Here is a 25,988-nt window from a genome sequence, read left to right as displayed (position 1 = left end):
GTTTAAAACAAAAACAATTATGTGTCAGTGGAGTTAGAAAAATAAACGTAATAAAAATTTAAAATAATTACCCTGTTGGTAGATATTTTTTCTTGTCTTAAGCATAGACTCACTTAATTTTGATGCATTTTTTTAGAAAATAGGGCTTAAAATCTTAAGTGAGTTTATGCTTAAAACAAGAAAAAATTAGGTTAAACTCACTTAATTTAGATTTTTTTTAAATAATAAATAATAATAAAACTTAAAATCTTAAAAGACTAAGATCAGCCACTGGGGTTAGAAAAACTTGACTTAAACCCTTAAAACTTAAAATTGACTTAAACATTTTTTCAAAGAAAATAAGACTTAAAATCTTAAAAAACAAAGATGGGGTCAGATGAAATAGCTTGTTTTTTTTTTCTTTAGTGTCATTCTTGTTTTAAGCTTGAACTCACTTAATTTATTTTATTTTTATTTTATTTAAAAAATCTGCCAGTGGAGTCTAAAAAGAAAAAAAAGAGCAAAAAAATAAGGTGAAACTCATTGAATTTTTTTTTTTTTTTTTTTTTTTTTTTTAGAAAATAAGACTTAAAATCTTAAAAGACAAAGATCTGCCAGTGGGTTCAGAAAATTTTTATTTTAATTAAGCTTATTTTTTTGACTCTAAAATCACTTCACTTCATTTTGATGCAAAAAACTCCTTTTAATTTTTTTTTTTTAAATCGGCTTAATTTAAATAATAAAAAAATTCATTACCATCATATTTGTTTTAAGCTTAAACTCACTTCATTTATTTAATTAATTAATTTATTTATTTTAAATCTGCCAGTGGAGTCAGAAAAAAAAAATCAAAATCTAAAAAGACTAAACACTATCTAAAAATCAAAACACTTCATTTTGATGCAAAAAAAGTCCTTTTAATTTTTTTTTAAATGAGCTTAATTTAAATAATAAAAAATCATTACTATCATATTTGTTTTTAAGCTTAAACTAAGTTTATTTTATTTATTTATTTATTTTGGAATTCAGACTTAATCTTAATTGAGTTTATGCCTAAAAAAAAAAATCTGCCAGTGGAGTCAGAAAGTAATCTTGTTTTTCCTTTGAATTAAGTTGATTTTTGACTCCTTTGGCAGATATTTCTCCTAATGTTTCAGACTTAATATATGAAGCCATTTTTACATGTATAATAAATGCATATTGATTTAAAGGTGTTGCACTGAAAACAAGACAAAAATATTTTTTTGAGCATTTTTTTGCAATCCAATCTCTCAGACAAACCTGAATCTCTTACAAATCACTCCGATCTTCAGTTTGTAATGAATGATGAGTGCAGCAGGTTTGTCTCCCGAGCGTCCGTCTGTTGCCGGGCAAAGCGTGAACTACCTTTAAATGGCCGGCTTTGTCCTAGTTCTCGCGCAAACTCTCTCAGACTCGCACATTATCTTGACTTTTATTCGCTCTTGTCACGGCCCGATGTGTTTCCGCTCTCCCCAACAGACGCTTTCTCTCTCTCGGGCCTCGTGGGACGCGCATTAAGACGTTTCATTTCAGGTTGAAGACAAAAAAAACAGTCTAGGATGTTCAAAGAGAGAGCAAGAAAGGTTTCAATCTTTCAGTCGCATGGGTTTTAGTGACTTTTCCAGCACTCAGATCAGTAAAGATCACTATTTATGTTCTAGTAAACCTTTAATAGTGTGGAAATCCACTATTATTCCCTTGAAAAAGCTCTTTGGACGTGTAAAAGCGAGAAATGTCAAGCTATAAATTGCTGTGGATTTTTTTGTCTAAAAAAAAAGCAAATTCGTTCTGTTGTTTTTCTGTATGGGGTGTATTAAATTAAGATATCATAATTCTTCGTATGGGAAATATAGATACCGTGAAAGTCCATTTAATTGTAAGTATTTATCAACTAAGTTATTGTACTTTTGCAATTTGTAGATAAGTAATATAATGTATTGGTATATAACGATGAAATTAACTGTATCAGTCAGTCTGGGGCGTCTTTAATTTATTGATGTATATACTGTATGTTTGTTGATATACAGCTTACTTTATTTTGTATATGACTAATAAATACATTTTGAAAAACAGCGCTGGTTTTGGGTTTTTTTTTTTGGGTGTGTGCCATTAATGACCCAATTTAACATGCAGAAGAAATATTCCTGAATTGAAGGCTTTTTTTAGGTGTGCCGTGAATAGCATTGCCACATTTTATTTTATTATTTTTTTTCTGGTGGACCCTGAGCGAGAGAATGGAAGAAAGAAAGGTAGCGGATGACCTAGTTTGCGGCAGCTCTCGGCGGCGTATTTTTGGCCTGACATTAGTAAAACATGACAGAGTCATGAGGGACGTCTGGAGACGGATCACTGTTTACGGCCGTCACTGATGTCATTTCCTCTCTTCATCTTCATCTTCTTCATCAGGGTCTGCGCTGCTGTAATGAATGACCATCGCTGTGGAATCAGTAAATGCTGGCGTCAGTGCAAATCGACTGGAGATTTATGGTCACGAATCTTTTCTGATTTTTTTAGCTTCTCCAAAAATACTGGGAAATCTCTTGTCAGTAACTTATAATACGTACTTATAATATAATATAATATAATATAATATAATATAATAAAATATAATATAATATAAAATAAAATAAAATAAAATAAAATAAAATACAATATAAAATAATATAATATAAAATAAAATAATATAATATAATATAAAATAAAATAAAATAATATAATATAAAATAAAATATAAAATAATATAATGTAATATAATATAATATAAAATAATATAATATAATGTAATATAATATAATATAATATAAAATAAAATAAAATAATATAATATAATATAACATAACATAACATAAAATAATATAATATAATATAAAATAATATAATATAATATAATGTAATATAATATAATATAAAATAAAATAATATAATATAATGTAATATAAAATAATATAATGTAATATAATATAACATAAAATAATATAATATAATAGAATATTAATATAATGTAATATAATATAATATAATATAAAATTATATAATATAATGTAATGTAATGTAATATAATATAATGTAATATAATATAAATATAATTATATATAATTATATTAATTATAATTAAATATTATTATTTATATTAATTATAATTAAATGTGACGCTCAAATCATATTTTATAAAATCACTTCACAGATTTGCTTATTTTTGCAGTCTGAGAAACAGATTTAAACAGACTGTTATATCGAATAATAATAATAAGTGCTGATTATATTCAGTATATTTCTTTTGTTTCTGCTCAATGATCCTGTAATGCCGCTATCATCCGTTCATCCGGGTCTCGAGGGGGCGCTAGAGCCTCTTTCCCGCTAATATCAGCGCTTGAATTCCCCGCGCCGCGCGTGCATCAGTGCGTCCGGCAAAACGTGGACTGGATAACGGTGGTGTTAAAACGATTTTATTTTACTGACAATCCAAAATGAGATCTGCGATAGAACAATAGCTTAATATTTAACATAATCTTTAAATTGTATGCTAAAGTGTTGTTTAGATTTAAACAGACGTCTCCATTGCTGATTTGATCAGTCCGGATCCACATCCTGAGAAATTCCAGTCCGTTTTTGACGGTCGTTATCGAGAGCGGAAGCGCTGGAGGAGTGTAAACAGACATTCATACACTGAGGAAGATTATCAACTCCTCACACACAGGTAAAAACACTTACAAATGTGATTTATTTTATGTACTTGTGCTTAACTCTCTGTTCAAAACTAATAAAGCTGTTTGGTGTAGCGTGTGTTCAGTTCTCAGGCGATTTCAACAAAGAAACCATCATAAATGAACAGAACAGAGTGTGTTTATCGTGTCATGTCAGCTCTAGCTGAGTTTAATATCGTGATTTGAGTCATTATTGTGTGTTTTAAATCGTTTTTAATCGCACCAATCGCTTTTTAGTGTCATGGAGAGTTATGAAGATTTCATCCAGAGACATTATAACACTCATAATGATGAAGATGAGGATGAAGATCACCTGCAGACCCCCGTCACACCTTCATCAGTCATCGTGTTTCATGGAACTCGAGTTCTTCCTCCTCTGGTATGAGAACCACCATCATCATCATCATCATCATCATCATATTCAGAGCTTCTCATTATTTATGGACATATGTTAATGAGTTACTGTTAATGTGTGTTTTTCAGCTGAATGAGCAGCAGAGAGATGAGATGAGACGACTGAGAGAAACAGCTGTGAGTCTGATGAAGAGGAGCGGAGAGGAAGAGTCTCACATCAGCGTGAGTTTCCTGACACAAACACCTTACATCATTTATCATAGACGTGACCCTGGACCAGTCATTAGGGTCATAAAAGCTGAATAAATAAGCCTTCCATTGATGTATGGTTTATTAGGATAGGATAATATTTGGCTGAGATACAACTATTTGAAAATCTGCAATCTGAGGGTGCAAAAAAATTAAGTATCGAGAAAATTGCTTTTAAAGTTGTGCAAATGAAGTTCTTAGCAATGCATATTACTAAACTAATATTTCATTTTTTCAGTTTTCATATTTTTGCAGTAGGAAATTTACTAAATGTCTTCATGAAGCATGATCTTTACTTAATATCCTAATAATTTTTGGCCTTTTTGGTGACATTATATACATTGATAGTTAGTGTTTTATTTTAATCTTGTATTGCAAAACTATTTAATTTAAGTCCCCTTTTTTTCTACATTTATTTTTAGTGTTTTATTTAGATTTTATTTATTATTGTAAAATTATTGTTAATTTTTTTCCATTTGCGTTTAAAAAAAAAGGTATTACTTTTATTTAAAAAATATTTATTTTAATTTGACATGTATTTTATATTTTATGGATTTTTATTTTGAGTCGTATATTAAAATGATTTATTTTCTTTTAATATTTAATTCATATTAATGGTTTTATATATATTTTGTAATTGTTTTATATTGATTTGTATTCCTTTTTTTAATTATTAAATGAAATCTTACAATTATTAATTTATTTTCATTTTATATTTTTATAATGTTTTTTTATTGAAATGTATACATTATCGGAATAAATAAGCTTTCCACTGATGTATGGTTTGTTAGAATAGGACAATATTTGGTCGAGATAAAACTATATAAAAATCTGCAATCTGAGGGTGCAAGAAAACCGAAAGATTGAGAAAATTGCTTTTAAAGTTGTCCAAATGAAGTTCTTAGCAATACATTTTATTCTCAATATTGCAAAAAAAAGTCCTAATTGTGAGATAAGACATCGCAATTAATTTTTAATTATTATTTATTTGTATTATTATTTTTTTATCTGTGGTGGAAGTAAGGTATATGTATGTTTTTCAAAGAAACTGAAATATATATATACTAAAAAATATAAGAGACCTGTGTTTGATAGTTTGAGTTTAATGTACAGTAGAAATTATGCTGTTTAATGCTTTTGCGAAAAAGAGATTTTAAAACCTGCCTATATTTTTTTATATATCTATATCTGTCTATATATTTATTTATCTATGTATCTGTATATCTAATGGACAACAAAACCAATCTTTGTAGCAACATAGGTTTTATACCTATGAAAAATCTTTAGGATATTAAAATCATGTTCCATGAAGATATTTAGTAAATTTTCTACCATAAATATATCAAAACCTAATTTTTGATTAGTAATATGCATTGCTAAGAACTTCATTTGAACAACTTTAAAGGCGATTTTCTAAATATTTAGAATTTTTTGCACCCTCAGATTGCAGATTTTCAAATAGTTGTCCTCCAAATATAATAATTCTCATCCAGATTTTGTCCTATTCTAATAAACAATACAGCAATGGAAAGCTTTATTCAGCTTTTACATGGTATATTAATCTCAAGTTCATACAATTTTTATACATAAATATATTTTTCTGTTTCTGTGTCAGTTCACAGATGTGAGGATCAGTGACGCTGACAAGAGTGATGACATCACAGACTGTGACATCATCTCCGCTCCTCTGACATCGACCGCTCATGACGGCCGATCGACCAATCAGCTGAGAGCTTCACCAGACGCTGATTCGCTGGAAAACTCCCAGATCACGGTTCTGTTTGAGGGACACAAGATGCACAGACCTCAGGACGCACCGAACAATCGCTCCCACGGCCACACGACAACAACGACCATGATGTCATCAGGCTACGTGACCAATGACAACACAGACATCACCGTTCACTCCGGCTGGACGGAAAGAGAAGACCTCCACTTAGAAACCACACGATCAGGAAGTGACATCATAAGTCACGCGCCAGTAGATGGAGCCGCTTTAGAGGATGAGAATGTGGAGCCACTTCCAAAACCTGTGGAAGATGTATTAGAACAGGTAAACTCAACATCGGACACAGATGAAGGTCCATATCGGATGAGCCTTCAGAACCTGCTCAAGAAATCCCAGGAGTATCGGCGACGCCAGCGGCTTCTGCGCAGTCAGGCCAGAGCTGTAGAAGAGCACAACCTCTCTGACAAGGAGAACGAGGAGCTTCTTCCCAAACAGATGTGGAAGACGGAGCTGAGGGAAGCCAGAGAGAAGAGGAAGGAGAAGACGGAGGAAGACGTCCTGAATGATGAACAGGTGGACGCTCTTCCTCAGTCCGTCTCTGTCTCTGTCTCCGCAGAGCCTCCTGTTACGGCCAGATCTCTGTACGAGTCCAAACCGAAGACGGTCGGTGTGTCTAGATCGTCTTCAGCTGTGAGATTCACAAACATCCCGACGCCAAAGTTCTGCTTGAGTCCTGTGCGCTGCAAAAAGCGGAGCAGAATTCCGGGTCCGGTTCGGAAAGCTCTGAGCAGACCAGCTCAGACTGACCCGACTGATCACACAGTGTCATCATCGCAAACAGAGCAGATCACACAGCTAGAGCTGAACCTCTCCAGCCTTAAAGTGCTGATCTCAGATCTGGAGTCGACGCTCACGCTCTCACAGATTGGAAGTCCCACTGACAACGAGCTGAAACGACCCTCCACGGTCACTTTTTGTGAAACCGCCACCGCTAAGGATTGTGGGGATGGTCAGGAGAACTCGAACTCCAGTCATTCGTTCATGGGCGTCCTCGCAGACGCCAGCAATCATTCTCCGGATGGAGCGGGAAGCTCTGCGATTGGCTCGTCTTACGATGTGGACGTCCCGTCTGGCCTGTGGAAGCAGCTGACCCCTGAGGCTGGAGGTCACGAGGGCACGTCTCGGGTCAAACGGAGGCTCCTGATGAACGAGGACGAGGCGTTCGGTGCTGGACGAGAGACGGGAAGCGCGCTCTCCAGCACACCTAGAGGTGAGAAATTATAGTCTAAAACTGGGGTGCCCAGTCCTGTCTAAAACTGTTAGTTCCAGCCATGCTTGATCAGGGTTGGAGCTGAACTCTGTAGGATGGTAGATCTCCAGGAACAGGATTGGGCACCCCTGGTCTAGAAGTTTGAACATCTGTCATTGATAGAGAATCTAATAGCGTCATAATCTGAAAACCACGCCCACCGGGGAGGGAAACAATCGAATGCTCTCCATTGACTTTGTATTGCGGGAAGCTGCCTCCTTGTCATTTCTGACTTATAACAAAAATCAGAACAATGTCTAAAAGCTGCTATGTGACAAGGTGTTCAGTAAACAAGCTAAAAAAACACAGAACTACATTTTTATAAGCTGTCGATCTAAAAAAAAAAAAAAACAAGCATTTAAGAACACAAAAGCAGAGCACAATGTGTCATATTACTCTGAGAACTACGTCCACTGGAGGGAAATTGAACGGCGACAGTAAACGTTCATTATTTAACCATGTTAAAGGATTATTTGACCCCCCTGAAAGGAGGAGATGTATTGTATCTTTCTTTTTCAGGTTCACTACATTTTATGATTTTACCCAGAAGTAGTGTTCAGAGATTGTGTGTGTGAAGCATCATAAGTCATTAAACTCTCAGCTGTTTTTTCTGTATTCAGTGATGTTCTCAGGGCTGCAGTCGTCTGCGCAGATGCAGGAGGATCATGTGACGGCTCTGATGGAGGAGGAGCGCAGACGACAGCAGGAACTACTGCAGGTGAGCAACAAACTACAGCCTTGATTCCCACAGAATGCATGAACTCAACTGATGACATACTGTACATACCTTGAATACAGCAAGAGTCGTTTTGGAGGAAAGTGTCTGCTGAATGCATGCATGTACATCTTTTGTGTTCCTCTGAAGTCAAGGCACATTTGTTTCTGTAGCACTTTATGTAATAGAGATTGTTTCCAAGCTATGGAGCTGGTTTCTGCCATATGGTAAAGAAATAAAAAATAAAAAGGTAACTGACTTTTTATATGAACAATATATTTTTTCTTGCAATTCTGAGTTATCTTAAAATTAAAATAAAAAATCTAAATTGCAAGATATAAGCCCAGAATTACAAGATATACACACAGAATTTGCAATATGTAAACTCAAAATTTGCAAGATATAAACTCTGAATGGCAGGATATAAACTCACATTTGAGATATAAAGTCAAAATTATGTAAGGTGAATTCCGAATGATGAGATATAACGTCTGAATTATGCGATACAAAGTCAGAATTATGATATATGATGTCAGAATTGTGAGATAAAAACTCAATATTATGATATATAAAATCTGAATTATGATATAAAAAGTCTGAATTATGACATGTAAACAAAAAATTATGATATATGAAGTCTGAATTTTTGAGATACAAAGTCAGAATTGTGAGATAAAAAGTCTTAAATATGAGATATAAAATCAGAATTATGTGATGTAAAATCAGAATTGCAAGATAAAAAGTCACAACTCAAAATCTGCAGAATATAAACTGAATGGCAAGATATAAACTATAGTCAGAATTATTTTTTTTTATTTTGTAAAAATTTGTGAGATACAAACTCAGAATTATGAGATATTAAGTATGAATTTCTAAATATATTGACTTTATTCAAATTTGTTCTCATAATATTTCGACTTTATTTTTTTAAATATTTTGACTTTGTTTGACTTTATTCTCCTAATATTTCGACTTTATTGTAATTTCGACTTTATTTTTTTTAATATTTTGACTTTGTTTGACTTTATTCTCATAATATTTCGACTTTATCCTCCTAATATTTGACTTTATTGTAATATTTTGACTTTATTCTCCAAATATTTTGACCTTATTCGTTATAAAGATATAAACTATGAAATATGACGTAAAATCAGAATTGCGAGATTTAAACTCGGAATTTGCGATACAAAGTCAGACAAATAAAATCCGAATTATGAGATATAAACTCTGCAAAATTTAAACTCAGACTTATGAGATATAAATGTAAAATAAAAAAAATCCAGAATTGTGAGATGAAAAATAAATAAATAATTGTGACTTTTAAAAAAACGGTTGCAATTTGGTGAAGTCAGAATTCAGAGGAAAAAAGATTGTGGGGATGTTTCCCTTTATTTCTAGCTGCCACCGAGAGCATCCTTAGCGTTTCTCCTTCAGGTCCTGTAGCCGCTTGCGTCCTGACGCCATTAATTCCGGCCTGTAATGTATGCGTGGAACAGGCGTTAATGAACAGCGAGTGTTTTCTATTAAGGAGCGTGTGTGTGTGTGTGTGTGTGTTGGCTGTGGGAACTGACACAGAAAATGAGGATAATTGTGTTTAATTCACACCTGTCTGTCTCTCTGGCCGTCTGCGGCTCATTGACCTTGTGTCTCTCTGAGCGTCTGTCTGTCTTCACCTCCACTTGCTCTTGCTTCATCCGTCTGTCTCTCTCGGTTCCGTTTTCATTTGTATTCTCTCACGCTCCGCTTCTAAAGTGTTTTATTGGCATGGTGGGATTGTTTGTGTTGCCAAAACAATAAAATCTGAATATGAGTAACTCAATGACTCTGCTGCTCACAATATGGGAAGATTCTTTCATGTTTGTGAAAAGAAGTCTCTTCTGCTCACCAACGCTGCATTTATTTGATCAAAAATACAGAAAATTGTGAAATATTTTTGCAATTCAAAATAGCTGTTTTCTACGACTGCGTTTTAGTGCCACGTAAGAAAATGTAACAACAAAAAAAAATCTAACATTATGAGATTAAAGTAATATTTCCAGAATAAAGTTGAAATACTTACGAGAATGGAATATTTAGATTTTATTCTCTGAATTTCGTCTCTATTTTTTAACAAATTTTTACTTTATTCTCGTAATATTTTGACTTTATTCTTAAAAGATTTCGACTTTATTCTCAAAATATTTAGACTATTCTCGTAACATTTCGACTTTATTTTGGAAATATTTCGACTTTATTCTCATAATATTTTACTTTATTTTCGTAATATTTTTACTTCTCAAAATATTTTTACTTTATTCTCATAATATTTTTAATTTATTCTCAAAATATTTCGACATTATTTTCGTAATATTTAGACTTTGTTCTCAAAATATTTAGACTTTATTCTAATTTTTACTTTATTCTCGAAATATTTTTACTTTATTCTTAAAATATTTCGAGTTTATTCTCACAATATTTTTACTTTATTCTCGTAATAATTTTACTTTATTTTCGAAATATTTCGACTTTATTTTCATAATATTTAGACTTTATTCTCAAAATATTTAGACTTTATTCTCGTAATATTTCTACTTTATTCTTGAAATATTTAGACTTTATTCTTAATATTTTTACTTTATTCTCATAATATTTTCTTTATTCTCAAAATATTTAGACTTTATTCTCATAATATTTTTTTTTTACTTTATTCTTGAAATATTTCGATTTTATTTTTGTAATATTTTGACTATTTTTTATTTTTAATGTGGCACTAAAACGCTGTTGTAGTTTTCTATGTGAATATCTGTAAAAAGGTCATGTATTCCAGTGATGCAAATCTGAATTTTCTTCAGTGTCACATGATCCTGACTAACTTGGTAACTTCACATAGAAAACAGCTGTTTTTAACAAATTGTACTATAATTTTGATCAAATAAATGCAGCCTTTATGAGCAGAAGAGACTTTTCACAAACACTAATAAATGTGAAGCTGTTACTGATACTGCAGCCTGATTTGTAAGTGAACTGGTTGCATTATTTGTGACTGATATGTTTTTTGTGTGTCAGTCTTTAGCGGTGCGCTACCAGTTTCTGCGGAGCGTGTCCTTCCCGTGTCCCGGCGCAGGCTCACGTCTGGAGGACACGCCGACCTCCCTCACCGCCTCATCTGTCTGCACACACGCTGAGCTCACAGACACGCACAACACCTCACGGGTAACACACACACACACACACACACACACACACACACACACACACACACACACACACACACACACACACACACACCTGTTATTATAGCTTCATTCCATGTAATGGGTTTTCTACTGTATCCCCTTACCCACACCTAAACCTACTCCTCACACTAAACTACAAGCATTTGTAGATTCTCCAAACACTCCATTCTGTGATTTATAAGCTTGTTTCTTCATGCAGACTAAAAAATGTCCCTACAAGGTCAACATTTACTGCTATTACTATATTTGTTGGGACACACTCACAGATATGAGGGCATTGTGTCTGATGAGTGTTCATTTGTCTCTCTCTCTCTCTCTCTCTCTCTCTCTCTCTCTCTCAGCAGTCCTGTGTCTCTCTCTCTGTGTCCTGTCTCCCTCTGCTGGCCGCTGTGGCGAGGGGTTTCCTGACCCGCCGACTCCTGCGCACTCAACGCCTGTCACACCTCACCAGGACCATCACTGTGAGCTCCGCAAACCACTATTATAATAGATAAATAGATATATATTTAAAAAATGATGTATGTTTTTTTTTATTTCAGCTGGTTCACAAAGCAACATTTCTCATTTTTATAGTTAATGTACAAAAACAACTAAAACTGCTGAAATAAAATAAAAACTATATAGACATTTAAAAAAATATATAAAATAAGAAGAACTGCTATATAAAAATGTCAGAAGCAAACTTTAAGTTGGCTTGAGAAAGCCGGACCATAAATTTTAAAGAAGTTTAAAAATGTTAAGTTTAAGAACAAGAACAAGTTTAAGAAAATAATTTTTTTTTTAGGAAGTTTAAGAATTTTTAAATTTTTAATAGTTTAAAAACAAGTTGCTAGTATGTTTTTTGTTGTTTTAGCATGATTAGCAAGTTACTAACATGTTTCTAGCATGTTGCTAGCATTATTAACAAGCTGCTAGCATGATAAGCAAGTTACTAGCATGTTGCTAGCAGGACTAGCATGTCACTAGCATGATTAACAAGTTACTAGCATGTTGCTAGCAGGACTAGCATGTCACTAGCATGATTAACAAGTTACTAGCATGTTTTTAGCATTGACTAGCATGTCACAAACTTGCTAGCATGATTAGCACGTTACTAGCATGTTGCTAGCATGATTAACATGATTAGCATTTTACAACATGCTTTTAGCGTGTTGTTAGCATGATTAGCATGTTATTAGCATTTTGTTAGCATTACTAGCATTTTGTTAGCATGACTAGCATTTATACTAACATGCTTTTAGTGTGTTGCTAGTGTTGTTAGCATGTTACTAGCATGATTAGCATTTTATTAACATGCTTTTAGCATGTTGCTAGCACGATTAGCATGTTACTAGCATTTTGCTAGCATGTTGTTAGCATGATCAACATGTTAACATGATTAATAACGAGCTATTAGCATTTTTCTAACATGTTGCTAGCATGATTAGCAAGTTGCTAACATGTCTCTAGCATGACTAGTATGTCACTAGCCTGTTGCTAACATGATAAACATGTTTCTAGCATGTTGGTAGCCTATCACTAGCATGATTAGCAAGTTTCTAACATGTTTCTAGCAAGTCACTAGCATATTGCTAGCCTATCACTAGCATGTTGCTAGCACGATTAACATGTTGTTAGCATGACTAGCATGTTACTAGCTGTAGTGATGCGATGTGACAGAGTGTTGATGTTGTTTCAGGACACGCGGATGTTTCTGCAGTCGTTCCAGCATCTGACGGCGCTGAGCAGCAAACCCGACCTCATGCTGCAGGAGCGCGTCACGCTGCAGGTCAGAGCTGCTCTACAAACACAACGAGCTTAACTACATTTCTCAGTAGCGTGGTGGTAGCGTCGCTGTTTTCTGAATCAAATAGCTTTTCAGTAGCTCAGCTATTATTTTGATCAAGTAGCGCGGTAGCGTCAACTAAAGCTACAAGCTATATATTTTTCTATAGACGTTTTTCTGAAAGAATGCTTTGCATTTCCGGTCTGCATTGTTTCTAGTCAAATTAGGGTATATTCCGAGCTAATAATCTAATGTTAAACCTAGTCACATGGCTCCATAGCGCCATCACTTGACAATGTCGCATTGGCTCGTTAAACTGTCAGTCAAACCGTATTATTCCTCCCGCCTCTCTCTCGTCAATGAAGTGCGGTGCGCAGTTTGAAGCATCTCGGCGTGTTTGCAGACTTGAGGTAAATAAAGACGTGTTGATTGAAAAGTACATGTTTTCTGTATTTATAAAGGCTAATGTTTTTTTTTTTTTTTCAAGAAAGAATTCAACCCCCCAAAATATGAGATAAATCCAGCCCTGTACATGATACTGATTATTGTTGCCAAATTGGTTTGGAAGAGTGGTTGAATAAACAATTAAACTGAACTTGTATGCCTGTATGACTGACAATTTAATTGATCACTGAGAGAGCATTGACTTGGTATGATGTTGGTTCAATAGAAAAATGAAAAAAAAAAAAAAAAATAGCTTCGATGTAGTGAACTACTTTTGCCATGATGCTGTAGCTTAGCTTGCTACATTACCCAAGGCTGTAGCTTTAGTGTAGTTAAGCTTCATTTAATGAAGAGTAACTGTTAGCTTAGCTCACTACATTTTCCAAGTAGCTCGCCCATCACTGCACGCCAGATGTGTTCATGCTGCTCACATGACTCTGTGTTTGATCATCAGCTGCGAGCGGCGCGTCACGAGCTGCACCACATCTTCTTCAGCATGAGCTCCTCTGAGCAGATGCAGATCATCCACTGCGACCGAGAGCTGAGCAGAGATCGACAACTCAAACCCCAACATGTGAGCCACCAACAAATTATTCATTCATTTCTTAGATCACATTATTAGTGTTTTTTATTACTTTATATTTATGGATTGAGTAGATTTTTTTTAACACAACCCCTGTTAAAATGCCAGGTTTCTGTGATGTAAAAAAAATAAGACCAAGATAAATAATTTCAGAATTGTTTCCACCTTAAATGTGACCTATAAGCTGTACAATTAAAAGTTTTGTGTGATTTATCTTGGTCTCATTTTAATGACATTGCATAAACTCTGCATTTTAACAGGGGTGTGTAAAAGTTTAAATCCACTGTATATATCATGGACGGCTGTGAGATGTGGATCTGTGGTTGTGTTGTGTGTCTGATGGAGTATCTGGTGGTTGGATGTGGAAATGTTAAAGCTTCATTCATAAGTTTTTTCTGTGTGTTTCAGGATAATAAAGTGAAGGGATCCCTCTCTGCCGCCACCAGAAAAGCTTTAGAACGCAAGAAACTCATGTGAGTCAATCTGCAGAAAACACTCATCACATTACAGTCAGTACATTACATAACATTGCACATCACAGTCAGTTATGATTGTCATCACAATCACTTACCAGTCAGCACATCATATCATCAGTCACTATTTTACATCACAATCACATCACACTAATTACAATCACATCACAGCAGTCATTACTCCCATCACAACCATTACATCACAAATGATTAGACATCCGTTGATGTGATGAACTGTGATAGTATGTCTCATCACATCAGTCACACTCAAGTATTTCCTATGGACTGAACCTTTTGCTGATTTTCAGTGTTTACTGCAGATGTGAGGTACTGATAACTGTCTTAAAGCTCATCATCAACTGTAATGTGTTTTATCAGGTTACAAAGGAAATCAGCTGACAGGAAGAAGTTCTCACCGTCCAACGAGGAGAAATGGAACCTGGTGCCAAAGATCTGTCGGGTGTCAAAGAAGATCACGCCGTTACGTGGAGCGCGATGAACCCACACGAGGCCAAACTCTCTTCAGATGTTCCACTGCAGTTTCAGACTCATGTTTTTATATTTTGTCTTTTATACATTTTGCTACTTATTTAACGTAGTTTTATTTATATACTTTTCTTGAGATGTTTGTATGTCTCACGACTTCAGCACTGCTTTTCCTGCTGGATTTGTCTTTGCACACTTTAATAAATTGTGATAATAATTGCAGTTTGTCATTTCCTCAAACAAAAAAGATCTGAAACGTTGGATTTTTTTAATATTTCAAGCAAAATAAAAGTCCATCTTTTTATGTATAGAAGCTTATTTTCACCGCAGAGGAAAAAAAACAAAAAGAACAATGTCACATTTTTTTTCTAAATCACAATTTTGAGAACTATTTTATGCATATTTTTTTTCTCTCTGTATTCCAAGAAGTAATAACTGAGACAAAAGTTTGAACTGTTGCGATACAAAAAAAATACTGCAGTAGGCAGTAAATTAGTAAGTGTCCCACTGTGTTAAAACAATAAGAAAATCACAAGTTTGTTTTTCAAAAAAAAAAAAAAATGTTTTCAGCAAACATGTTTATAGTCTTCGTTTTTTTAGTATGGTTTTTGAATGTTGCAATTGAGCTAGAAAAGATCTGCTGCATGAATTTTCATGATGAACAATTTTCTGTCAAATAAACATGAAAAGAATGACTTTTTAATAGAAAAACAAGACCACAAACATCCTTTTAAAACATATGTATATTTTCCGTTGTATAATGCGTACATATTCTTCTCATTTAAATAATCTAAATACAATCTGTGATGTTTGATTGACAATTTACAAACAGCTTTGTGGAAACTGTTCATGACGTCACAGGCTGAAAGCGACATCCCGTCCGGAGTCCAGAATCGGCGCTGAGAATCACGAGGTCCTGAACCGAAACCAGAGCAAAAACAATGATAATCCAGGAAATAAATAGTGAGCGGACGAACCCAAGAAGTGACGGCGTGTAAAGTTTTGGCCTTTGAGGATGAGGACGACATCAGCATGAAGAGGCTTCTCTGTTTCTCAGGTTTGAAACACGGACGACACACGAGACACAGACGGACTGAACAACCACACCACATTCACAAAAGCTCTTCCTTTCAGAGAAACGCATCACTTCCTGCTGCCCATCATTGTATTCAGTGTTTCAGACGTTACTGTACAGAGCTGGAACGATTACTTGCTTCCTAACACTTTCTGTGATATTTACACACATCCAAACAAACACAGGGCCACGTCATATTTCACCCCAAAATCAGAAGAAAATCAAACGTCTAAAAATTGAAAAAAGCCAAATTATTTGCATAAACAACTGCTGTTCAAAAGTCTGGGATCAGTAAATTTTTTATGGTTTTTAAAGACCTTTCTTCTGCTTATCAAGGCTGCATTTATTTGACTGAAAATACAGAAAAAAAATAATATTGTGAAATATTTCAATTTAAAATAACTGTTTTCTGTGATGTAATTTATTTTTGTGATACAAAGCATCATTACTCCAGTCTTCAGTGTCACATGATCCTTCAGAAATCATTCTAATATACTGATTTAAAAAAAAATATTTCTGAAGGATCATGTGACACTGAAGACTGGAGTAATGATGCTGAAAATTCAGCTTTGCATCACAGAAATAAATAATATTTTAAAGTATATTAAAATAGAAAACCACTATTTTAAATTGCATTAACATTTCACAATATTAAGTTCTTTATATGCTTTTTTTCAGGAAATAAACAGAAAAGTCTCTTTTTTTGTAAAAAGCATAAAAAAAAACGTACTGATCAAACTTTTGAGCAGCAATGTGTTGCATAATCATATGTAAAAAATAAATGTATCCAAAAAAATTTTTTTGCATAAAAAAATATTTAAAAAAAAATGCATATATATATAAAAATGCATTTTTTTAAATATATTTTTTTTTATGCAAAAACATTTTTTGGGATACATTTTATATATATATATATATATTTTTTTTTTTTATGCAAAAAAAATCATGTACTTTCTGGATACATTTATATATTTTTTACACATAATTAAGCAAATCAAGTGTTCCATTTTGGACAAATATAACCACTTATGTGTGCTTAAATTGATTTACAATTTTTTAAACACTTTTAACTATCATAAAGTCCAAAATGGAGTGAAATATGACTGTTCTTCATATGCGTGAAACAAAAACAACATTGATCGATCATGTGACATCAGCAGGAAGGGGCGTGTCCGAGTGGACGAAGTGCTGACGTTTCCCTGAAAACCTCCACAAACCAATAAAAAAAAGAAATATGCAAATCCCAGAATCCCAGTGTGATGATCATGATTGAGTGTATTTGGTTCAGAAGATTCTCTTTAATTTCATCTATTATGTACAGCAGGTGTTGCTCTCTCTCTCTCTCTCTCTCTCTCTCACTCACTCACTCACTCACTCACTCACTCACTCACTCACTCACTCACTCACTCACTCACTCACTCACTCACTCACACGCACCTGAGCACACAGAGGAGGGGCTGCAAGGCATTATGGGATGTCTGAGAGACAGCGGGTCCAGCGTGTCTCATGAAGTGCGTGATGGAGGCGAGCCTCAGGCTCCAGCGATTGGTGTCTGTTTGTGACGCCCAGCGTCGGGCCGGCGGGTCATGTGACGTTGACCTCCATCACGTGATGGTCGGCGGCGGGCAGCACCAGCACCTGACGTCCCTGCGTGCCGTTGAACACCTGACCCGGACCGAACGCCTGCCGTTTGGGCATGGGGCCGCGCGGCTGCGCAGACTCTCCGCTGCCCAGAGACTGAACGCTGCCGCGGCTGCGCAGACTCGCCGTGTCGCCCTGATCCTCCAGAGTCTTGTCCAGCAGAGACAGGCTGTCGTTCTCCAGACACGAGTCTGTCGAGCACAGAAACCCAATCCTGACTCAAATGAACCACAACCGACTGAATAAACTCTATGACAAACGTTTAACTTGAAGAAATTATGACAGAAAATAATATACTTCTCAAATGCATAATTAAGGCGAGACGCTGCAGGTGAAAAGGGTAAAAAAAAAAAAAAAAAAAAAGATTGATTGAAACATTTTTTTGTATTACAAGTTTTCTAAAATGTTAGGTTTAAATATGCAAATGAGCATTATTTAATAAAATATGCGCTAATTTGCATACATTTCTAGTACAAAAATCTTAACACTGGATGAAGTCAGATTCAAAATTCTGGTTTAATTTTTTTGACATTTTAGAGTCAAATGTGTTTTGGGTATCTCATTTTTGTCACTCCATAATTCAGAGAACACTTAGAACAGACAGAAAACTTTTTTTTTACCATTTTTTGGAGGAATAAAATATATAAAACCAAGCTAATTATATATGAATAAATCCCTCTGTAAAAACCTTCAGAATATAGAACATAAAACAGTGTTTTTGGCTGCGGTGTCTCCCCTTAAATGCATTAAAACTATTATTTATAGGCAATATTTTATTGACATTTTTCATTCATGTTGTAATTTATACATGAAAAGTGCAGCACTGATTAACAAATGAAATTAAAAAAATTAAAAATTAAAAAAAGTAATTGTTGCAAATTCAAATTTGTAACAATAGCCAAAAATACAGTGTATGGGTCAAAACTATCGATTTTACTTTTATGCCAAAAATCATTAGGATATTAAGTAAAGATCATGTTTTATGAAAATATTTTGTTAATTTCCTACCATAAATATATGAAAGTTGAATTTTTGATTATTAATATGCATTGCTAAGAACTTCATTTGGACAACTTTAAAGGTGATTTTCTCAATATTTAGATTTTTTTGCACCCTCAGCATCCTGGCTGCATTTATTTGACCAAAAATACAGGGAAAAAAAATGTATTAATGTGAAATATTAATATTAGTTTAAAATAATAGTTTTCTCTTTTAATATATTTAAAATATATATATATTTCTGTGACCAAAGCTGAATTTTCAGCATCATTACTGCAGTCTTCAGTGTCACACGATCCTTCAAAAATCGTTCTAATATCCTGATTTATTATCAAAGTCAGAAACAGTTGTGCTCTTTAATATTTTTTTGAAACCTGTGATTTTTTTTTTTCTTTAGGATTTTTTGATGAATAAAAAGTTCAAAAGAACAGCATTTAGTCAAAATGTAAACAGCTTCCAACAATATAAGTCTTTGATTTCTGAAGGATCATGTGACACTGAAGACTGCAGTAATGATGCTGAAAATTCAGCTTTGATCACAGAAATAAATTACAGTTTAACAGATATTCACATAGAAAACGGCTGTTTTAAATTGTAATAATATTTCATAATTTTGCAGTTTTTTCTGTATTTTTGATCAAATAATTGCAGCTCTAGTGAGCAGAAGAGATATATTTACAAAACAATAAACATCTTACTGATCCCAAACTTTTGAATGTCAGTGTATATATCAATTTGAAATGATGATATGCTTTAATGGCATGTTTGTCCCCCTCAAATCAAAGGCCATCAAAGGTCAACTTTGGATTAATTCATAAAACCTGAACCATTTAATTTGATCAGCATCACTTTTGATCATAAATTCATGAAACTCTGTAAAGATGTGAAGAGTGTTGCGAGCGTGTCTGACCTGTGTCGGGCTGGATGACGGGGCTGGCGTGGTGCGGCAGGTACTTGAACACACGTATGTTGGGGAAGGGCAGGTGACCCGCGAACAGCGGCATGATCTCCATGTGAACCTTGTGCGTTGCCATGGCAGCCACCGGCATAGAAACGACCCCTGAACTCTTGCCACACACCGCCCAGTTACTGTTGTTGTCTATCACTGCAGACACACACATCTCCATTATTAACACAAATACAGACAAACACTGACGGAAAACATCTGAACACTTATTATTATTAAAATATTATGATTTGAAATAAATTAACATAAAATGTTACAAAATGTATCAAATTACGAGAGCGACGAAAAAAAAAAAAAAAAAATGAAGTCGAAATACTACAAGAATAACACTACGAGAGTAAAGTGTATAAAGTGTTTTAAAACAGATGATTTTCCGTACCTTCATACATGAGTCTGGTGGTGCGCAGGCCGTCGGTGTCGCTGAACTCCTCGTCGGAGCGCTCCGTGTCGCTGGGTTCGGTGAGGCGTGTGAGGGACACCTCCAGTCTGCAGAGGGCGCCGGTGCGGCAGTGCTGTTCTCCCGCCGGTGGACGGATCTCTGCGCTCACGCTGTACAGCGTCTGACACACAAACACACACATCAGGATCTCACACACTCTGACAGACGGGGCTCATCCGCTGTGTGTGACACTCACTGAAACGCTCTCCAGAGTGAAGTCGTATCTGTAGGGCTTGAGCGCCGCGTCCGGAGCGTCTGCCGGAGCGAAAGCGGCTGAGAACTCGCAGTGCAGAGAGACGGGCGGCACACCGCTCCACCGCAGCTCCCACACGCTGAACACACACTGATGACTGAACACCTGCTGCACACACACACACACACACACACACACACACGTTGATGATTTTTTTTTTTTTAATCATCTTAAATGTTCTTAATTTTGTTTTTATTGTTGTGATTATTATTTTAAATTTTTATGCTATTGTGATTTTAATTCCTTTTTATGTACAGCACTTTGAATTACCATTGTGTATGAAATGTGCTATATAAATAAACTTGCCTTGCACGCACGCACGCACACACAAGATGTCACTGACGTGAGCAATACCTAAACCATTCATGACATATATACAGAATTGTTTTTTTGTAATTTTGTCTTTATTTACAGTATTTTTTTTATTATTTACACAGAAAAATAAAATTAATATATTATATATTTAATATAATTGAATATAATTATTTTTGGCAGTTTTTCTTTAATTATTACTACATCATTTATTTATATTATTATATACATCACAAAATAAAATCAATAAACTGAACATTTATTTTAGGGATTAATGCCTTTATTTAGACAGGATTTTTTTTTATATGTATTACTATAATAATCCAAATTTTTGAAAATAATATTTATTTTTAAAATGTTAAAATTTACCTATTATTATTATAGAGATAATACAAAATAATATTAACATAATGAAGATTTATTTTGGGCAATTTTTTTCTTTATTTATGCAGGCATTATATATATAGTAAACAAATTTATTCTTTTTAATCTTTATTTATTTGTTTATCGAAATGAAATGTAAAAAAAAAATTAAGTTAATACATTTTAATAATAACACTGTATCAATACATTAAGTAATACATAAATATATTAATATTATAAATATAACATTGTATAAATATATTCATATTTATAATATATAAATATATTAATATCAGGGTGTCTACAGGTTTGACCAAGTTAAATTTAAGACATTTTAAGACTTTTTAATACCATTTTCAAACAAAATTTAAGACCAAATTGAAAGTCCCGCAAAAGTCTAGCACAAAACTATGAAGATATTTTAAATTATTATTTTATTTAACTGATTATTCTTGGGAATATTCAACAGAAAACACTATTCCAGAAGAAGAAATTATTTTCTATTCCATGACAAAGTCAAGGCTCTCACACACTTTGAAGCCAATGTAACAGTGTAACAAACACGGATTTTGAGTCATGGATCGGATCATTTTTCGGATCAGAAAAATAAAAAAGTTTGTTTTTTCCTAATTACTGAATGCTTACTTTAGGTAGGCTACTTCTCATCCACAGCAAAAACTACTATCTGAACTAAAGTTCAGTAACAAAACAAGAACAATTACACAAATGACAAGTGTAAATGAATACAACATAAAGTTAGTAATAAAATCAATAACACTAGTATTCAGGAGGGGAAATTTAATAATTAATTGTAAAATAACTAGTGTTTCTCACTGCAGGTATTTATAGGACGCTGTCTCTTTAAGGCCAAATGCACGCATCTCTTTCTCAGCTGTTTCGGTTCACTGAAGACATAAACGACTGTTAAACAGAATACCAAAACGGGTATTAAGACATGACTTGGTATGTACGTTTCCGTTCAAATAGCAGTTAAAGAGGAATCAATCTGTGTGAATCGCGCCGCGCGCCTCTCTCTCCTCTCTCTCTCTCTCTGCGCGTGCTCGCGTCAGGTGTGTGCGGCAACGTAAAAACATGTGCTAATTATAAACTTTTAATCTATGATGGTTAAACTTAACAGCTAATCTGCGATTCAAATGCGTGTAGTTGGGCGGAAACCCGCTAAATTTGGCAACACTGAGGCGTTGTCAAGCAAGCGCGTGTCTAGCAACAGAACAGATTTAGAACCTGCGCAGGAGATTCTCCTCAAAACGATAAACTTTTCCTTTTCAAAGTGTAAAAAATTTAAGACCCTTGGATTTAGATTTAAGACAAATTAAGACATTTAAAGGCCTTATTTTAGGACAACGGAATTTAAGACTTTTTAAGGATCCGCGGCCACCCTGAATATTTACTGTGTAATTTACTGTGTATATATATATATTTAAATACGTTTGAAAACAAATACAGCCAAAATTCAAATAAATGAACATAAAATGTGAAAAATTCTTAAATACTTTTACAGCACAATAGCATTATAAAAAATTATCATTTTATTTATTATAATAAATATAATATAGAATAAAATATAATATATTTTAAAATATTTAAATAGGTTTGAAAACAAATCTAGAATTTTTTTCCCCCAGTTTTTCAGCTTTTCAAAAAATCTATAATAAATAAATAAATTATATATTGCAGAAAAGCTACATATTACAAAGTCCGATTCCTCAATATTATGCAGTGAGTGGAGAATAAGTGACTCACGCTGTGTGTTTTAGTGTTGAGAGAAAGCAGCTCCAGTGACGGCGTGTGTTGATTCTCAGTCAGCGTCTGATTGGTCAGACGAAAGTTAGTGTCTGATACATTCTGAAGACAAACCTGGATGAACTTCCTGTCAGGATGAAACACATCAAACCACCTGTCACTACAGGATCACTGTAATGGTGTGAGGGGTCACGAGGGGTCATGTAGGGTCATGTGGGGTCATGAGGGGTCAGTACCTGCGTCCTGCAGACAGCAGCGAGTGTTTGACTTTAAAGGGCACGTGGAAGGTCAGAGAAACCAGTGTGGAGTAAATGGACCAGGGACAGTCAACAGAAACCTGAAACACAGATACAGACACAACCAAAAGTCTATTAGATTTTTATTGTTATACATATATTTCTAATATTATTATTATTATTATTATCTATTATTTTTTTATTATACATTTTTTTTTGCCGTTTTGCCTTTATTTAGAAGTTTTTTTTTATTAATTATTATAATTTTATTATAATTATACATTTATATTAATTTTTTTTGCCTTTATTTTAAGTTTTTTTATTTGTTATTATAAATACTTTTTTCTTTACTTTATTGACATTATTTAGACAAGTTTTTTTATTATTATAAATATTTGTTTCCTTTTCATTTTTATTATTGGTAATTTTGTTTTTGTTTTTTGCTATAAAAATACAATTATATAGAGAAAAAAATTGTGCCATTTCTACATTTATTTAGACAAGGTATTTTTTTTTAATTTCTTTACTTTTTTATGGCAATATATAAATAATATAGATTTACGGCTGAAATTAATCTGAAAAACTTATATATACACACACACACACACACACACACACACACACACACACACACACACACATATAATGTATAGATTTTTTTAGATGGTTATATATATATATATATAAAATAAAATTATTAAAAAATTATTAAAAATAATAAAAAAATAAAATTATATATAGATTTTTTTTGCCATTATTCAGACAAGTTTATTATTATAAATAATATTTTCCTTTACATTTTTATTAAATATTATTTTTATTATTTTTTGTATTATTATTTATTATATATATATATATAGTTAATTTTTTTGTTGTTGCAATTTTGCCTTTAGAGTTTTTAAATTTATTATTATAAATATTTTCTTCTTTACATTTTCTTTGCAATTTTGCCTTATATTTGGACAAGTTTTTTTATTACTATAAATATTTTTCCTTTACATTTTTAAATGGCAATATATAAAAACAGATTTATGCCTAAAATTTATCTGAAAAAAAAAAAAATCCATTTGCCTTGATTTAGACACGTTTTATTTATTTATTATGATTTATATTTTTTTTCGTTTACATTTTTAAAATATCATATAAGTAATATAGATTTATATTTATCTTTAAAAAATAATCACACACAGTTATTATTTTCTATAATTTTTTTTCGTATTTCAATTTTTTATATTTATTAAAAACAATGATTATCTTCATTATATAGACTATTGTATGCATGAATAAATTTTATATATAAATGACATTAATATATTTAATTGTAAAACACTGTATATTTATAATAACTATTGTCAGAGCATGATTTGTTGCGGCGTATCAAACCTTGTGGTCGATGACGGCCATGCCGCTGTTGAAGCGCGTTCGGCTGCGAGCGCGGTGACTGATCTGTCCGTTAGTGAGGCGCTCGCTCTCCATGCGCGCGGGGGATGATGGGATATGACACAGCACCTCCAGCAGGAACTCCAGCGTGTGATACGGCGGCGTCACAGGAAGAGAGATGCTGGTCACCTTCTCCGACGACTGGATGGACAGAGCGCTTTCCCCCAGCAGCTCTGAGATGAACCACATACATCACCATATCAGAAACCACATCAGACCGCTTACTCATGAAGCTGCCGTCTCTCTCTCTGTCTCTGTGTGTGTGTGTGTGTGTGTGTGTGTGTGTGTGTGTGTGTGTCACCTGCGCTGCTGCTGAGGATGCGGGCGCTGCATGTGTTGGAGTGCAGGACAGGCATAGAGTCGGTGTTGCTGAGCTGAAGAGCGTCGCCCTTCTTCACGGCGTAGTGACCCGTCAGGATGGTGAACTTCACCTGCTGCGGTAAACCAGCCAACAGGTTCTCTGACAAAACAATACACGACAGGTGAGTCTGAGACACCGCAGACAAACACACACACAGATCTGAGAGACTGACCTGTGAGTGGCTGGATGCTGAGCTGAGGCTCCTGAGAGTAAACCTCATACTGAACCACAGGGTAGAGATGAGGCAGAACCAGCTGAACGCGGCCCACCGTCGCACACAGCTGACGCAGAGTATACACGCCTGGCTTCTGACTCTGAGCAAACCACACAGACAGCAGTTCACAAAAATACATCTTTGGAATCACATGGTTGCTTTTCACATTTTTATCCTGTAATCTAGAGATTCCTAAACCTTTTTTGTCAGATGAAGCCCTAAAACCCGAAAATAGTCTCCTTTGACATGTTAATATTTGTATCATTTCAGACTCTCATGGTCCTTTGATGTGGTTAATAGTCAAATGACATGCAGGTCATCTTAAAAAAAAAAAAAAAAAAAAAAAAAAAAAAAAAAAAAAAAAATAATAATAATAATAATAATAATAATAATAATAATAATAATAATAATAATATATATATATATATATATATATATATATATATATATATATATATATATATATATATATATATATATATATATATATATATATTTAATATATTTGAGTATTTTACAAATTTATTTTATTTTATTTTTTTATTTAATCGTGTTTTAATAAGTATATTTAAATAATCTCAATTTTACTTTAATTTTTTTGTAAGCATTCTATTTTGAATCTTTTCATTTTAAAATGATTTATTTTAATGTTATATTTTTTATGATTGTATTAATTTTAGTAAACATTTTATTTTAAAAACTTTCTAAATTGATTTGTTTTATTTCGAGCATTTTAATTTTTAAAATGTTTTATTACTTTACATTATGAATTTAGCTTTCGTTTTAAAATGATTCATTTTAATGTTACTTTTTTATGATTTTATTAATTTTAGTAGATAGTTTGTTTTCTATTTTACATTTGTATTAATTATTTTAGTTTTATTTTGACCGTTTTTAT

At 33.4% G+C, this 25,988-nt stretch overlaps 2 protein-coding genes across 3 annotated transcripts in view; one reads left to right on the top strand and one right to left on the bottom strand.

The window, feature by feature from the left end:
- The first annotated feature begins 3,640 nt into the window (after positions 1 to 3,640).
- cp110 (centriolar coiled-coil protein 110) lies at positions 3,641 to 15,453 on the top strand. The gene is made up of 11 exons (XM_073826151.1): positions 3,641 to 3,697; positions 3,942 to 4,083; positions 4,188 to 4,280; positions 5,923 to 7,306; positions 7,966 to 8,063; positions 11,106 to 11,252; positions 11,617 to 11,736; positions 12,954 to 13,043; positions 13,939 to 14,058; positions 14,476 to 14,540; positions 14,919 to 15,453. The coding sequence occupies exons 2-11, from the start codon at positions 3,946 to 3,948 to the stop codon at positions 15,037 to 15,039; spliced, it is 2,376 nt and encodes a 791-aa protein (XP_073682252.1). The 5' UTR covers positions 3,641 to 3,697; positions 3,942 to 3,945; the 3' UTR covers positions 15,040 to 15,453.
- A 298-nt stretch (positions 15,454 to 15,751) lies between these two features.
- trappc10 (trafficking protein particle complex subunit 10) overlaps positions 15,752 to 25,988 on the bottom strand; it is a 33,078-nt gene continuing 22,841 nt past the window's right edge. Inside the window, exons 16-23 of one of the 2 annotated variants that reach the window (XM_073825964.1) lie at positions 24,817 to 24,975; positions 24,459 to 24,688; positions 23,076 to 23,176; positions 22,840 to 22,966; positions 20,344 to 20,508; positions 20,088 to 20,268; positions 19,652 to 19,846; positions 15,752 to 17,933 (exon numbers count right to left, since the gene is read on the bottom strand). In XM_073825964.1, the coding sequence (XP_073682065.1) occupies positions 17,686 to 17,933; positions 19,652 to 19,846; positions 20,088 to 20,268; positions 20,344 to 20,508; positions 22,840 to 22,966; positions 23,076 to 23,176; positions 24,459 to 24,688; positions 24,817 to 24,975 (1,406 nt within the window). In that variant the 3' untranslated portion in view covers positions 15,752 to 17,685. The remainder of the gene's footprint in view (positions 17,934 to 19,651; positions 19,847 to 20,087; positions 20,269 to 20,343; positions 20,509 to 22,839; positions 22,967 to 23,075; positions 23,177 to 24,458; positions 24,689 to 24,816; positions 24,976 to 25,988) is intronic. The other variant, XM_073825965.1, reaches the window with a different exon arrangement.

This window comes from Garra rufa, chromosome 20 (assembly GCF_049309525.1).
Source record: "Garra rufa chromosome 20, GarRuf1.0, whole genome shotgun sequence".
NCBI classification, from domain to species: domain Eukaryota; kingdom Metazoa; phylum Chordata; class Actinopteri; order Cypriniformes; family Cyprinidae; genus Garra; species Garra rufa.
This window is presented reverse-complemented; position numbering and strand designations above follow the sequence as displayed.

Excerpts from the sequence above, each read along its gene's own strand:
- cp110 (XM_073826151.1), top strand. The coding sequence starts at position 3,946 with ATGGAGAGTTATGAAGATTTCATCCAGAGACATTATAACACTCATAAT. Across the intron at positions 4,281-5,922 it reads AGGAAGAGTCTCACATCAGC|TTCACAGATGTGAGGATCAG; the intron begins GTGAGTTTCCTG and ends TTTCTGTGTCAG. Across the intron at positions 7,307-7,965 it reads GCTCTCCAGCACACCTAGAG|TGATGTTCTCAGGGCTGCAG; the intron begins GTGAGAAATTAT and ends TTCTGTATTCAG.